We start from the raw sequence: 14501 nt of genomic DNA on the forward strand, positions 1-14501 counted from the left end.
AACATGCTCTTTAGATCCCCTTTTATAACAGATGAAACATGATAAATTATCAAAATCGCAAATGACCATGTGCAATGTCCAAATCATAAAACAAGAATCAAATCACAATTTTTGAAAAAGGAAAAATGTGTGGGAAAACAGCATTATAGTGAAGTTCTGTGGTGCTGTAGTGACTCCCTGGCCTAAACATTTTGGTCTCCAGATAAAAGCAGACACTTGTTTGGTACAGAACCCTGACAGATCCCTCACTCACAGCCTCTCTCCTCTCCTCTTTTGACCCCAGAAGAATTAGAGTTAACGCCACCACCACCTCCACCACCACAGAGCACTGGCTGCCAGCCAGACGACACCAGCAGCACAGCCGTCACTGACACCCTAGTTCCCAGCCAGACCTCCACCCCAGCTGAGAAGGAGCTTCAGAGTCAGGTGGGCAAGTCTGTGACGCCCCGCCACCTGCCCCCCGCCTGTGGAATATGGGTCAGAAATTCTAGGCCACATAAATAAAGTGTGTACATCTGGGTCGAGGATCCCATTTCACCACTTAGCACAGCAATGTGGAGTGTACTGTAGAGACATGTACAGAGTAAAGGTCAGAAGCAATTACTGCTATCAACTGATTTGTTTAATAGAAGCTTGTTCAGAGGCATATCATATGATTCTCACTTATATATTATTTTCAGGTCATATTGTGGTCAAAATACTGTGAACACTGGTGCAGTCCAGTGAAACAAAACCACAAACTACAGCCTGAAACATGACCACAGAGTTGAATCAGCACTTCAGACACAAGGTCAACAAAAACTAAATATAAACTTCATAAGTATCTGAGTAATTGTAGGCTGTTCAATAAATAAACCGATAACTTGATTAAGGTAATAGCTTCTAACTACTGCACTTCCTCTTGTTTCCTGTTGACATGTCAGCAGCTCCACTGACACACTGATTTGTCACATGTAAGTGAATATTATTATTAAGTGTATTTCCAAATGTTTGCAGCTGCAGCCTTTCTGCTGACACACCTGACTACATATAATAAGACCAACCTTTCACTAGCCATTTTGAATTTCACACACTCCCAGAGCCAATTTGTTCCCCACATAAGTGGGGATTTAAAATAGAAACACATGGCTGTGTACTGTATTCAAACTGAAATTTTCCAGGTATATCCATTTCATACCACAGGTGTTTGTAACATGTACAGATGTGTAGATTAGGTTAGGTGCTTTTCTGTGTGGAGGCGCACTATGAAAGTCATGTGACAGACTTCAACAGACTTGTTAAATCTCTCTCTCTGTCAGACTCCTGGCCCTGAAACAGAGCTCAGTAACCAGGCACCATCTGACCTCCGTGAGGAGAAGGACGACACACAGGAGGCGAGTCTCAGCCCTCAAGCTGAAGAAGAGCCAGAGGCTTCTGGAGAAGCTCCTGAGCATGAAGCAAAGCAGGAGGATGAGGAGCAGCAGCAGGAGGTCCCGGCTAGACAGCGCAGACAGCAACAGACTGAGAACGAGGTCTCAGAAGTGGAGATCCCGAACGTGGGCAGGATCATGGTGAGAGCTGATGCTGATGGATACAATGAAGAGGTAAGTATGTGTCATAATGTGATGGGAACTGAGAAACTAATACAACATAGCTGCACTGGCAACTTAGTTAGTGACGCCATTTTGTAGCATTTTTTTTGTATTTCAAACGTAAAAAGAAAAAACATCTTGTTAAATATGAGTAAGAAAAAACAAGAATGAACAATTAACTTAATAGCAAATATTCAGCAAACTCGCAGTGTTATTGTTGTCGTTGTTCTTCCTGTTGCTCATTCACTTCCTTTTGAGAAAGATTTGAATGTTGTGATTTTGCAGTTTTACTTTCTTACTTTAAGACAAGACATTGCAGGCAAAAACTGGGGTTTTTTTTTTTGGTTTTTTTTTAGATTTTTGTCTATTTTGCTTCCATAACAAGATACTCAACAGGATGCGACTCATCCATGGTTACACATTATATATTGTTTTTTGTTCCCAGTTGATCTTATAATTAATCTTGCTTCTCCTCTTCACTCCCCTGTCACTTCCTAGATGATGCTGACTCCAGCTATGCAGGGCGTCATTCTAGCCATCGCCAAGGCCAGACAGATTTTTGATAAGGAAGGGCCTGAGGCTGGTCTCATCAAGGTATGATCACATCAAAATAATAAAATAATGTTGAAATAGTTTTGCCAGTCAACATAAAATACCTACATTATAGACTTTACTGTCCACAGAGGACCCACCTCTGTAGATATAAAGGGCTCGTTTTAAGGTAATGAAGACGCAATGATTCTTATTTTTAAGTGATTATAGACTAATGAAAACATACTTATGAATATTATTTCCATTCCTGCCATATTCTTCCAATAAATCCCTGTAAATCTTACTCACTGGACCTCTAACAGCTTTAATCGATGGAGGATCAGAGGCCTCCTAAAACTTTCTTTCTATATGTAATAAAGACCAGAATTTTTTATCAACCATGCCAAATGTATGAAGGTCAAAGTCAGTAACAGAATGAGAAGAGAAGAGTATTTTAAACATGTCTTTGACTCATAAAATCCTAAAATCCCCACATTTGATTAACAAGGCAGAAAATATTCAGAAACCCAGAAAATTAAAGAGAAGTCAAAATCTACTGATTTATATGTATATTTGATGAGATTTTTTACTTTAATAACATATTATGAATGAAGAATGTCAGCCTGTCTCAAGTATTTCGCATTTTGATGTGTGTGCCAACTATGATCATGCTGGCAAATTTAAATTTAATTAAAACTAAGAAATTTGCCCACTGTTCCTTTAGGCCTTCCATGAGGAGTATTCCCGCTTGTATGAGCTCTCCCAGGAGGAGGCCACTCCCCAGGAGGACGCTCGCCTGCAGCACGCGCTGGTCTACTTCTTCCAGAACAAGGCACCCAAACGCGTTATTGAGAGGACGCTGCTGGAGCAGTTTACTGACCGCAACTTGAGCTTCGATGAGAGGTACACAAAAAAGTTTTCAAGTTATAAAAATAAGAATACAGAAAAGCTTTTGTCAAAATCTTGAATGAAACTAACATCATAAAAGAAAATCGAGCAAAAACCCCAAGATCAAGGAAAAACTTTTTTTTAAATTTTATATTATAACAGGTTGTGAGGCTAAAAGCATTAAGGAAATATATAAATTGATTTGTCAGAAAACAGACAATGATAGACAGGTTTCTGTCCGGTCAGTTGTTTATGTAAAATGTGTACAGATAAGAGAAGTAAGTGAGTAACTGAGGGAGAACATGACTGGAAAGAAAGCACCTCATTGAGTAAGAGGAAACGCAGTAGACCATACAGCATGCTTATGATGCCATCTAGTGTCCAGAGCAGAGACCTGCAGTGTGGTGGGAACGTTTCAGTATGAATTCTGTTGCAAGTTTCAAGCATTCATATGTCCTGTCTGTACATGCAGGGCCATCAGTATCATGAGGGAGGCCCGATCCAAGCTGCGCCTCATCAAGCCAGAGGACATGGATATGGATGAGTACTTGGTACAGTCTAACAGATGGGCAACTTACTTATTTTTTTAGTAATACACTGTTTGTGTTTTGGGTGTTAATCTGCCAAATTTTGGAAGGATTTAGCTGGAAAGTAATATGTCTTTGCTGTCGTCTCCAATTGCTTTAAAGTGGCTATCCCAAAGATTTTCATTCAAATGAATCTCTGTTAAGTCACTATCTCTCTGGCCCTCTAAAAAGTATTGCAATATTTATATACAACTGTATTTGCAGTATTACGAACAGTGTGTTTGTAACGAATTTCTCTCACTCAAGAAATTGTAATACACAAAGTTGTCATAGATAGACAGCTACAGATAAATGATTACTAATTTTTTGGGCCACACACATAACTTTTCTCCACGAAAAAGCAGCACTTGAGTTGACGAAAAAGGCAGCAACACTTATGTACAATCCAAAGACCAATGTGGCATCTGCGTATTACATATCTCTGGTTACCACCAGTAACTGCAGGTGTCGCCAAGTCAACCAGGAGTGAAATCTCTAAGGTCAGAAACAGCATAGTAGTCATTTGTATACTTAAAAATTAAATGAAACTTTGTAACATATATAATGTCGTCAGATCCCTCTTGATGTACGGCAGCGAACTGAAACAGCAAAGACACGCACCAGAGATGGGGGGCAGGCCTCTGCTTAACTTATTCAAAAGATTTTATGTCTATTTGGCCAAATGTTTTACCCTCTAGAGAGCTCCTGTGGTGAAAATGTGTAAGTAACTAATATGTGGTCCAGCTACAACCTGAAATGTCACCTCCCTCTGGGCATAGTTTAATAGTAACAGTGAAATAAAACAGGGCAGTGTGCACTGTCAAATGTAATGAAAATATTAACACAAAGCTTTATTATCTGTCAAATGTCAATCCAGTATTGTATGTAGTGGGTATAAGAGGTAATAAAAAAATTCTACACGACAGTCTCAGCTATAAGGAGGAGGTTCAGGTTGTGTTCAGGATCTGACGAATGTATTTGGGTCTGCATGGTTGGAATTCCAGCAGGGTGTAAACTCAGTGACATTTGGTGAACTGTGTAGACTCCTGCATGCTGTGACAGTTGGAGTAATGGGGACACCTTTTCTTAGAACAAGAACATTGTATAAGCTTAAAAACTTAAAAACTTAAGAAAAGAGTAGTTCTGGTGCTCATTCCTCTGTGCCATAGAGTTCCATTGTGGTCCAAAAATGATTAAAATCACATTAGTTAGCCAAATCGTTGACCTGGATGACATGTTCCTTCATTATGATGGACAAGACTACTGGAGTTTGTTTTGATCCCACATGCACCATCCTCCTGCTGTACTCACCAGCGTTACCACATCCACAGCTGAAGATAGTTCCCAACAAATGCACTATTTATGACTTCTCAATCTCATCTGTGGCTCTCGGCTCCAAGTCAGCTGCTTCCTACTGATGATATATGATTTTAAAAAAGGCACGATTTCCAAAACAGTTGCCCAGGATTGTTTTGGTCTTTTCATTACAAAAAAGTAGAATATGGCAGTTTAATCCTTTAAGAGACGAGAAAAATGCAACTGTCTCTGAGCTTAAAACTAGAAAAAAATTGCAAAATAAAGCCTGCATTTATTCACTGTCAGCTGCCATAAATATAAATACCAGCTGCACCTCTACAGTGTAATCAGACAATCGAAAAACAGCACATAGAGCAAATGAAGTGATTGTTGTCCTGTCTGCTCTGTCTTTCACAGCAGTGGCATGATGACTACAGGCTGTTCAGAACAGTGTTTGTCTACCTGCTGACTGGGCTGGAGCACTACCAGCATGGGAAGTAGGTGTCCAGTGTTCAACACACACACACACACACATATGAACACACACACTACCTAACCAGCATGTGTCAGGTCACTGCTGCAGATCAATATCAGCCTGCTTCTTTGTGTTTCAGAATCTTTTCGAAACTTGACCAGGCCAGTGATGTTACAGTAATCATACTGCACATAAAACATTTACATGGGTCTAGTATTTTCTCTGGAGGTCTAGTAATTTGTAATAATAATCTTGTGCAAATCTGTCAGGTCTATAATTTGTAAAGTAAAAATTCCACAGCAATTTACCTACCATGTTTTGTTAAACACAGAGGTCAAAATTCTCTGATTCCAGATTTTTAGATGTGAATATTTTCTGGATTGTTTGCTCCTCTATAACAGTAAAGTGAAAATCATTTGAGGACATTGTCTTAGGCTTTGCTTTGGGAAGCACTGATCAACCTCTAGCATCATTTTCTGACATTTTATAGGCAAACAACTATGAATCAAGAAAATAATCCACTGATTAATCGACTGTATAACACAGGCAGAAAGAAGGCAAAACAACTTTAAACTATATTATTAACGTAGCTGCTGAAGAACAGAGAATAATGTCAGTAAACTGTACTGAAATGTAAGATGCAGAATTTACTTTAAATTTGCTGCACGAAACGCAGATGTGGAGGAGTAATTTCAAAATCACACATGATCCCATGCAAAGAGGGCTGTGGAGAAAAAAACACAATATTGTCAAAATCAGCCTACAGCGACATGTACATATCCACTAATGTTCTTACACTGTACATGAGAACAAGAAGAAAAAGGTCATTTACACATGAATACCATTCTGACTGAATTCAGTGAAGCTTGAGAATTATAAATATCTGTGTTCTGCGTTTTTGAAAATGACAGTGACTGGTTTAAATACCACAAAACGGTGTTTCGTACTGTTTGTCCAGTAGTGGGACTGTAGTCTACGTAGAGAATGACACAGTAACTGAATATATTCAGTAACTTACCCAATAATCTAATATGGTAGTGAAATGTGGGGTCCAGCCAAGACCTCCCAAAATGGGAAAAACATCCACTGGAAGCCCCGCATTCAGAATTGTGCAAAAACATACTTGAGTTTACAGAAACACAGCCAGTAATCCATGCAGGGCAGAATCTGGCCAATATTTCATAATAATTAAAATTCCAGGCGAGTCATCAAATTCTACGAACACCTCCTGTCTAGTGACCCCGACTTCTGCCAGTACAAACCCTTCAGTGCCAAGAGATGAACAAAGATAAGAGTCCTCTCTGCCAGCTGGTCCTGAAGCTCTGCCCACACACACACACACACACACACACACACACACACACACACACACACACACACACACACACACACACACACACACAAACACACACTCACACACACACCAGGGCTTCATGACACACACCAAACAATATGGTTCAGACAAATCATCTCAAAACAATAGGCAAACTATGTCAAATATTAGAACAAAAACTTCAGATAGTACCTGAGCACTGTGACTAACAAAAAGAAACGAAAGAAAACATTGACAGTTTACAGAATAATTAAACACAGCCTGCCCATAGAACAGGCTGTCACAGGCAGAACAAGCTACCCAGGGAGGCCAGGCTGTGTTCAGAAGTTGAGACAAAATGTGTCTACAGCATGTGCAGTATTAGGTACAAAATATTTTGACTGCTGTCATACACTAAGTCAAAGATGCTCTGTCCTGAATGTCTCTGAATGCACGTTTTGATTATTGTGACTGATTACAAAATGGTTTGCAATAACAGGAGGAATTCTCATTTTCATTTAAAACATATCATTATGATGAGATTTTTGCAATGATCTGTACCAAACAAAGATGTTTTTTTAAGTCTGTAAAAATATAATGTGCAGGCACAATGATGTATTACTTGAAATGGTAGTTGGACACACATTTTGCATTTAACACATATTGTGCCTCCTGCGATTTGATTTGCTAAAATTTCTATCCAATTTTCATCCATAAAACTGGAGCATCTGCAGATTAATTCTATACCGGATATGTTTTGATCCACTAAAAGCAGGCACCATACAACATGAATAAATCCCCCCATCTTCAGAGTACCATATCGGCCTCTGCTGTTAGTCAACACTATGCATCTGTGCGGTCACCATATTGGAGGGTTTAAGGGCCGCTAATAAACAAATGAGAGATGCTGACTTCACTGCCTGTCACTGTCACAACTGTAACTTGCACAATTCTGAACCAATTTTCATAAACTGGTATTTTTTAAACGTGAAAAATCGAACATGACAGTGGTTACTTGTTGCAGTCAGTTACTTGGAGCGAATCTAATCAGCTCTGTGCCAAACAGGCAAATATATAGGCAGCATCAAGTGTAAAATATCTAGAATTTCAGCTTTTGGGAGTTCCTCAAAAAATGTAGAATTCCATATCTAATGTGTTTTTGTAAATGTTGTAAATAAATGACAATGTTCTTTAGACTTATCATCCTGTTTATTGCTTCCTTATTACGTTTATAGAGTTAGATAATCAGTTGCAATACCCTTACACTATTCTATGAATCTTAAAGAAAACTGAGACAGTACTACACAAAAACACTTTATTAAAGACTTTACATACATTTTTGTAAGAAAACTTACACTCTAGAGCGCACTTTTCTAGTTTGAAATTGAATTTGATTGTTGCCTTGTGTGTTTGTGCTGCAGGATGCGTGAGGCACTGACCTACCTGGCTCATGCATATGAGACCAACGCCTCCCTGCTGAAGAATGGAGAGAAACGTGGCGTGGACAAGTCTCTAATAGCAGTTTACAGGAGGAAATGTCTCACTGTGAGTAAGGTTACTGTGCAGTCAGTATGAGGATACAGTATAATTATTATTGTTAATCATGATAGCACTGCACTCAATCCTTCTGTGAAAATGTAATATGATATTTCTTGTATACAAGCAGTCATCTGCTGGGAACTGTCGATGTCCTTCTCACCTTTCATGACATTTGGTCACTATTTGCTAAGATGTGATGCTCTGGACAAAAGTTCTAGACAGACAAAAGGACAAACAGGAAGCAAAAATTCAGAAGGATTTGGCTTAGTGTCCTACTTACAGCCTCAGTAAAATATAAAGCATGGGCAGCACTTCATTTTTGTTGGATTTTAAGCAATGACTGTGAAGTTGAAGTTCAAAGTTCATTATTGACCTTGGAACCAGAAGCAGAAAAACAATCTCACCACAAATTCCACTGAGTAGCTGTTCCGGAGCTTTAGATCGTATCACATGAAGTTCAGCCTTCAAGCCAACGTGAACAAGATGTCCTTAAAGTGTTCAGGGGGAAAAGGGGGTGAATTTGAACAGCTGCAGTTCCATGAAAACTGAGCATAAATTTTTACTATCTTCTCCATTTTTCTCCTCCTCCCAACTTTCACCACGCAGACACTGAACGAAAACGCATCGCGGCTGTTTTGCAGCGGTGAGGAGACCAATGTGGAGGAGGGCATCGCCATCATGGAGGAGGCCGTCATCCCCTGCCTTCACCTGATGAGCCGGGACTCGACTTTGTGCCAGGAAGACCGGGATGCCATGGAGAGCATCCGGAGCCACTGGTGCTGCTGCCTGGGCCAAGACATGGATGGTAAGATCACATTAATTAGGTTTACAGTTGTTGTCAAAGATGAACCCTATTTTACAAGCATCCAGGCTTCAAATATTTATCATAAGAAAAGATTATATGTGGTGGCCCTTTTAGTTCTGACGCATTTATGTGTTACAAACTTTTTCCACACTTATTATAGTGGGTATGTTAAAGTTAAGTAAGTAAAGTTAAATATAAAAACATTCAACTGTCAAAAGGTTTTTATGAGTTAATTTCATTGTTTTACTATTTTACTTGGAGTTGTTCAATTTTTAATTTCAATTTTCTTTTTCTTTTTTTGCTTTAACCAGTGTCACAGTACAGAGACACTAAACTAACACCAAGCTCCTATGTAACTGTGGCACCAGTTTTCACTGCAACAAATTAATGCATCACAATAATTAAAACACTAATAATCAATTGAAATTCTGCACATTAAATTCTGCATTACAATTCTAAAGTTAACATTAAAACCTACTTAAACACACTCTTTAAGGTCTCCAACTGAGTATTATTATAATATTTATATTCAGTGTCGGTAGGTTATATACTTCCTTTTTAATGATGCATACATGCATTTTACTTTCATGTTGTTCTCGATTGTTAGCAGTCTTCTTCCTTGCTTCTTTCTCTGCATTGCTACATTCCTGTCAGCACCAACTGTCAATAAGTGGAATAGCATGAGACTGTCTACAGGACTGCGTATTAGGTCATTTACAACTACTGTATTTTAGTAATCAGTGACTGCTCCCAAACAGCAGTCCACCAATCACAGTATATTTCTTTCACTCAATAACAATGATCAGTTCGTGTCAAAAAGGTCTCGAATACAACCAGTAGAGTGTTAACTAATGTAAGTGGGACCAACATCTATGTAGGTGAATAACAGAGTCGTCCGTTGGCACTGAGATAGCAGGAATCTTTCCTTCTGTAAATACCTTAAATCCTGTATGTGTGAGGAGAGCAGCAGATACAAACAAAAATGGCTCAGCTAAGTGACCCAAAATTCCACAAGTTACTTTTACAAATTAAAAAAAATCTTAAACTTGGAAACTTAATTGAAGCAAATGTCAAGTTAATACTAGTTCTAAAACAACCAAATCAAACCACAAATTTAATTTTGGCTTATTTACACGGATACTACCACTAACAAACTAAACTTAAAAATGTAATAACAAACCCCTCGATTTCTGCTGCTCTTCCTTTGTTTTCAGACTCACTGCAGGTGAGGCTGGGTGAGTTTCTGCCCCGGGTCCTGGATGGCTCAGCTGAGACAGTCGTTCTTAAAGACCCACCCAAAGTCCACTTCAACCAGGCCCACGACCTGTGCAGTCGGCTGGCCGCCGTCATGGAGTCCATCCACAACACCTCGATAGTCATTGTTAAGTAAAGCCCTGAATAAAAAACCCCAACAACACTCCTTGAACTGTGCATCAGACCTGCAAGCAACATTGCCGATGGATGATTGTGTGCTGACAAGACTGACTGTGGCGCTGAGACAGTGTGTAGTTTTCAACGAATCAAATTATGCATTTTGTTTTATCTGATGGTTTATTGTTGCACATGTATATCATTTAGATTTTTTAACATAGCTAGCTGTTAGCACAGGGTTGTCACCACAGGAATACTCCAGAAAAGCCCTCAACCGGCCTCTAAACTATCTATCTCCTGCCTGCCCTCTCATCGTGATCAGCAACCCCCAGTCTGTTGTAAAAATATTAAATAGTACTTAAAATCATAATGACCTTACAGAAGCAGCAGGTTATATAATAGGAGGCCCAAAAGATAGCAGCCCGCTGTATTCAGTTTTCTCTCCCGTGACCTGCAGAACTGTCATCCCTCATGCACTTACGTGTTTACAAAATATCAGTTAAAAACATGGTATCCTCCCGCCTCAGACTCCATTTGACTTTGAATACACTTCCTTTTGATAACCACTCCAAAGAACACAACAACTGTAAAAGTTTAAAACCAGCCTCTCATCTGTGTTGCACTCGCCAGCCAGGCATTCATGAAACCAACCTGAACAAACAAGAAGTCATCAGTGTGAGAACACGCGAGCTTGAAACTTTTGATTGGCACTCTGAAACGTTCAGACATGGACATGTTTTACTAGCTGGAAAACTTGTTAACTTCAACTGCGGGCGCGATGTGGACTCGCTCAACTCTGACTGGATTGGTAGGGTGTGTTGTGTTGCTAAGCAGTGTGAACGCACAATAAGGCCTTTAGACAGGGCTGGAAAAAAAAAAGAAACACTAGATTTGTACTGCACAGTAACAAATACTGTTTATGAGCTTTTTTTAAATATATGTTTTATATTACTTTGTATTTTTCCAAAACAGATTCTAGGACATTTTACATTTAGATGAAACTAGAAAGAAAAGTATCTATAGTATATTATACATATGCAACTTTTAAAAGAGCTGCTGCACGCTCAGATGTACTGTAACTACTGGTCATGTTCAAGTGCCCTGGTGGACAACACCTTGCTCAACAGATGTGCCTTTCCTCCCCTTTGGAAGGGTTCTTTGTAAACCATGTAAACCCTCTGAAAGGAAAGATATAGGATGAGGTTGGGTTTTTTTTCTGGTGTCCCGGATGTGACGCAGTATCATGAATGAATCCTGTCGGTCAGGATTTTTAGGACAGCAACATGGAGCTACTGTAACAGCCATTTCTGGCTGCTGATTTCACTGCTATTTCACTTGTAGTCTGTGATGATAGTCAATAAATATTTTAAATACTCTGAGCACTCCTTTATTATTGACTGTCTTCAGTTGTGTAATGGGACTTGCATGTTCTTCCAACTGCAGTTTCTACCATCTATAGATAATACTTTCAATATCTTCATATTCTCTGCAACATACTTTGTTCTTTGGTGAAATTTTGTATTTTTTTCTGTCAAAAAACACAAAAATCCTGGTATTGCATAGTCCTCTGTGCTATAGAGCTCAGTTTTTGTCCAAAAAGAAAACAAAGAAACAATTAAAAGCACATTGATGAGCCGCATTGTTGCACTGGGAGACATGTAGACAGTAGAGCACCAAATGTGGTTTAATGCACAGCTGCAAATAGTCCCCAACAAATGCCCTATTTCCCCTGTATGAGTAATGTTTGCTATAAACCACAGTGTCCCATTGTTAGAGGAAATGACAGGGCCTTTATTTTAATGGGCCTATATATTTATAAACTGCTGTTAAAGATTTACACCTTCAGCAGGAACCACTGGGTTAATAGGTTAGTGGAGCCAGAGGGTACTGAGAGACAGACTGATGTGTTGCTTGTTTTGGCCTTTCAAAGATATTTGTTGACAATCAGAATTAGTTTTACTGGCTAAGTAAGTGAAGAACCAGTAACCAACAGCACTAATAAAACCTGTATGTACAAATCTAATGTTTGCAAGTTGTAAACATGACAAATATAGAAATGAAATAAATATTGAATGGACATGCATGGAGCAAACCTTAGGTACTGCATATGCATGCATACAAGGCTACTGTATATACAGAATACAGATGTGCAGGATTTACATCAACAGTACAGTGTATATTTCCTTTTAGTTAATTTTGTAAGTTCACAATACCATTATGTTTTTTTTTTCTGAAGTCTAGTTTTTGTTTTTATTTTAACTGTAATAACCTTTGCAGTGAGGTACTATTCCCGTTTCATCATTCTGGACCTGTCTAAGTCCTGGGCAGGTTGACACCAATGATTTTCTCTGCAGTCCTAACTGTCCATTATAGTCTGTTCCTGTCCTGTTTCCTGGCCTGTCCGAACCAGACAGTGATGGATGAACAGACTGGGTTGTTGGAGACTAGAACTGGATCATCAGCTCCAGAGGTCGGACTTCCTGAGCTGGCGCAAAAAAAAATATACATCATCTCCTAGACCTTTTTAATGATAGAGTCTGTGTTGGATGTCCACTTTAGGTCCTGGGAGATTCTTGATCCCAGAAACTACAGGAAGTATAGATTACTTAAAAGTGTAGTTCTACTACAAAAGAATACATAATATATTCAAAATAATAATAGAATATTAATATATAATTCAATAATAATACACAATATATAACATACTTCCTTTAACAGATATATCTAGTTTTTGTCCCCTCACATTTGGCCAGTTAATTTCATACTTTTATTATACTTTCCCGGATTAGGTTATGAGTAATTCTATTAAACTTGCTTATTTTTTCTCCTTGTGCACTCATTTGGTCTTTGCATGGCTGGCAGCGTCATTGCTTGTTTTACATCTCAAAAACCTGATCTGCCCATGTCTTAGCTTAAGTGCTGGAATTCTGTGTTAGTTTTTGGCTTTAGTTGGCAACAGCACACTTAATCTTCCCAAATTCACATAAGCCCCTTTTATCTGTGTGTGTAAGACTTTACAACAATAGTGTGCTGTTTCATTATAAAATAAAGTCTTTATCATAATCAAGTTTAAATGCACATCAAAGGTGTAATTAAACCGAGATTAAGACAATAATACCAGTGAGTCCGGCTCTGCGCTGGGGGAGATTAAGCTCTGATTTTCATTAGTCTCTGTCTTCCATAACTGCAGGATGTGTAAAGGTTGATGATTATGTCTGCAGCTGTCCCAGGGTGTCAGGACGTGTTCTGTTACTGTGCATGATGTGAAGAATATGTTGACATATAAATCCCATATTTCCTTGATTACATTTTGCAGAAGTTTTAGTAATGTGGTTTTACAGTTTTACAAAAGCCACATCAGTTACAGTAGCTTTGGGTCACTGAAATGTAAACAGCACCACCATTGTTATCATCACGAGTACGGGAGCATGACTAAAGATGTCCTGAAGACTTTTTGGACAGAGCTCAATTCTTAAGTTCTCTCCACTCTGCATCAGTGAACATTTCCCCAACAACATCCAGCTGACGGTGAGAGGAAGAATAGACACATTGCAGCGTATAACTGAGGTGGTTATTCAGAGCCTGAGGTCATTTTTAGTTGCACTGCAAGCCATAAACATTCAGAGAGTGGCTGGCATCAACATGGACCCTGGACCCTTAATAAAAACCTAACTCATGAATGGACACTGGTTATGGTTGACAGCAGTGGATGCACTGCTGGTGTTTGTGCCACTGGAAACATGGGGTCATCATAGTTCCCTCCATTTTCATAATGGCTCAGGATGGTCTTTCCCTGTAGTTGCAGCTATAACCTACTTTGCTTATGTTTTTACTCTGTTATGATTATGAACCATATCATGAAGTTAACATAAAGGGATCATTTCATCACACCAGCATGGATCTTTAGATTTAATGGCATGACAGTGTGAGAGCCACTAAGCTAAACGTGTAGATGAAAATGGTTTTTCTGTGTGAATCTTGTGCAGTATCACCGGCCGAGGAATATTTGTTGTCCATTTTATTCACTTGGATTATTCCAGTTATTCCAGTATTTTTAAACCTGGCCCCTATTTTTTACATATTTTGGGGTCTACATTTTCAAATGGACAAAACAACAACAACAAAAGAAAACATTAAGTGCATCTGT

At 38.9% G+C, this 14501-nt stretch overlaps 1 protein-coding gene across 2 annotated transcripts in view; it reads left to right on the forward strand.

Annotated features, from left to right (window-relative positions):
* usp28 (ubiquitin specific peptidase 28) overlaps nt 1-11733 on the forward strand; it is a 31472-nt gene extending 19739 nt beyond the window's left edge. For both annotated transcript variants that reach the window (XM_084730010.1, XM_084730011.1), the window contains exons 18-26: nt 284-426; nt 1299-1583; nt 2070-2165; nt 2827-3005; nt 3463-3541; nt 5270-5349; nt 8061-8184; nt 8785-8983; nt 10198-11733. In XM_084730010.1, coding sequence (XP_084586136.1) covers nt 284-426; nt 1299-1583; nt 2070-2165; nt 2827-3005; nt 3463-3541; nt 5270-5349; nt 8061-8184; nt 8785-8983; nt 10198-10373 — 1361 coding nt within the window. In that variant the 3' untranslated portion in view covers nt 10374-11733. The remainder of the gene's footprint in view (nt 1-283; nt 427-1298; nt 1584-2069; nt 2166-2826; nt 3006-3462; nt 3542-5269; nt 5350-8060; nt 8185-8784; nt 8984-10197) is intronic.
* Nucleotides 11734-14501: the final 2768 nt, after the last annotated feature.

Source organism: Lutjanus erythropterus, chromosome 11, assembly GCF_056507025.1.
Source record: "Lutjanus erythropterus isolate fLutEry1 chromosome 11, fLutEry1.hap2, whole genome shotgun sequence".
Lineage (NCBI taxonomy): Eukaryota > Metazoa > Chordata > Actinopteri > Lutjaniformes > Lutjanidae > Lutjanus > Lutjanus erythropterus.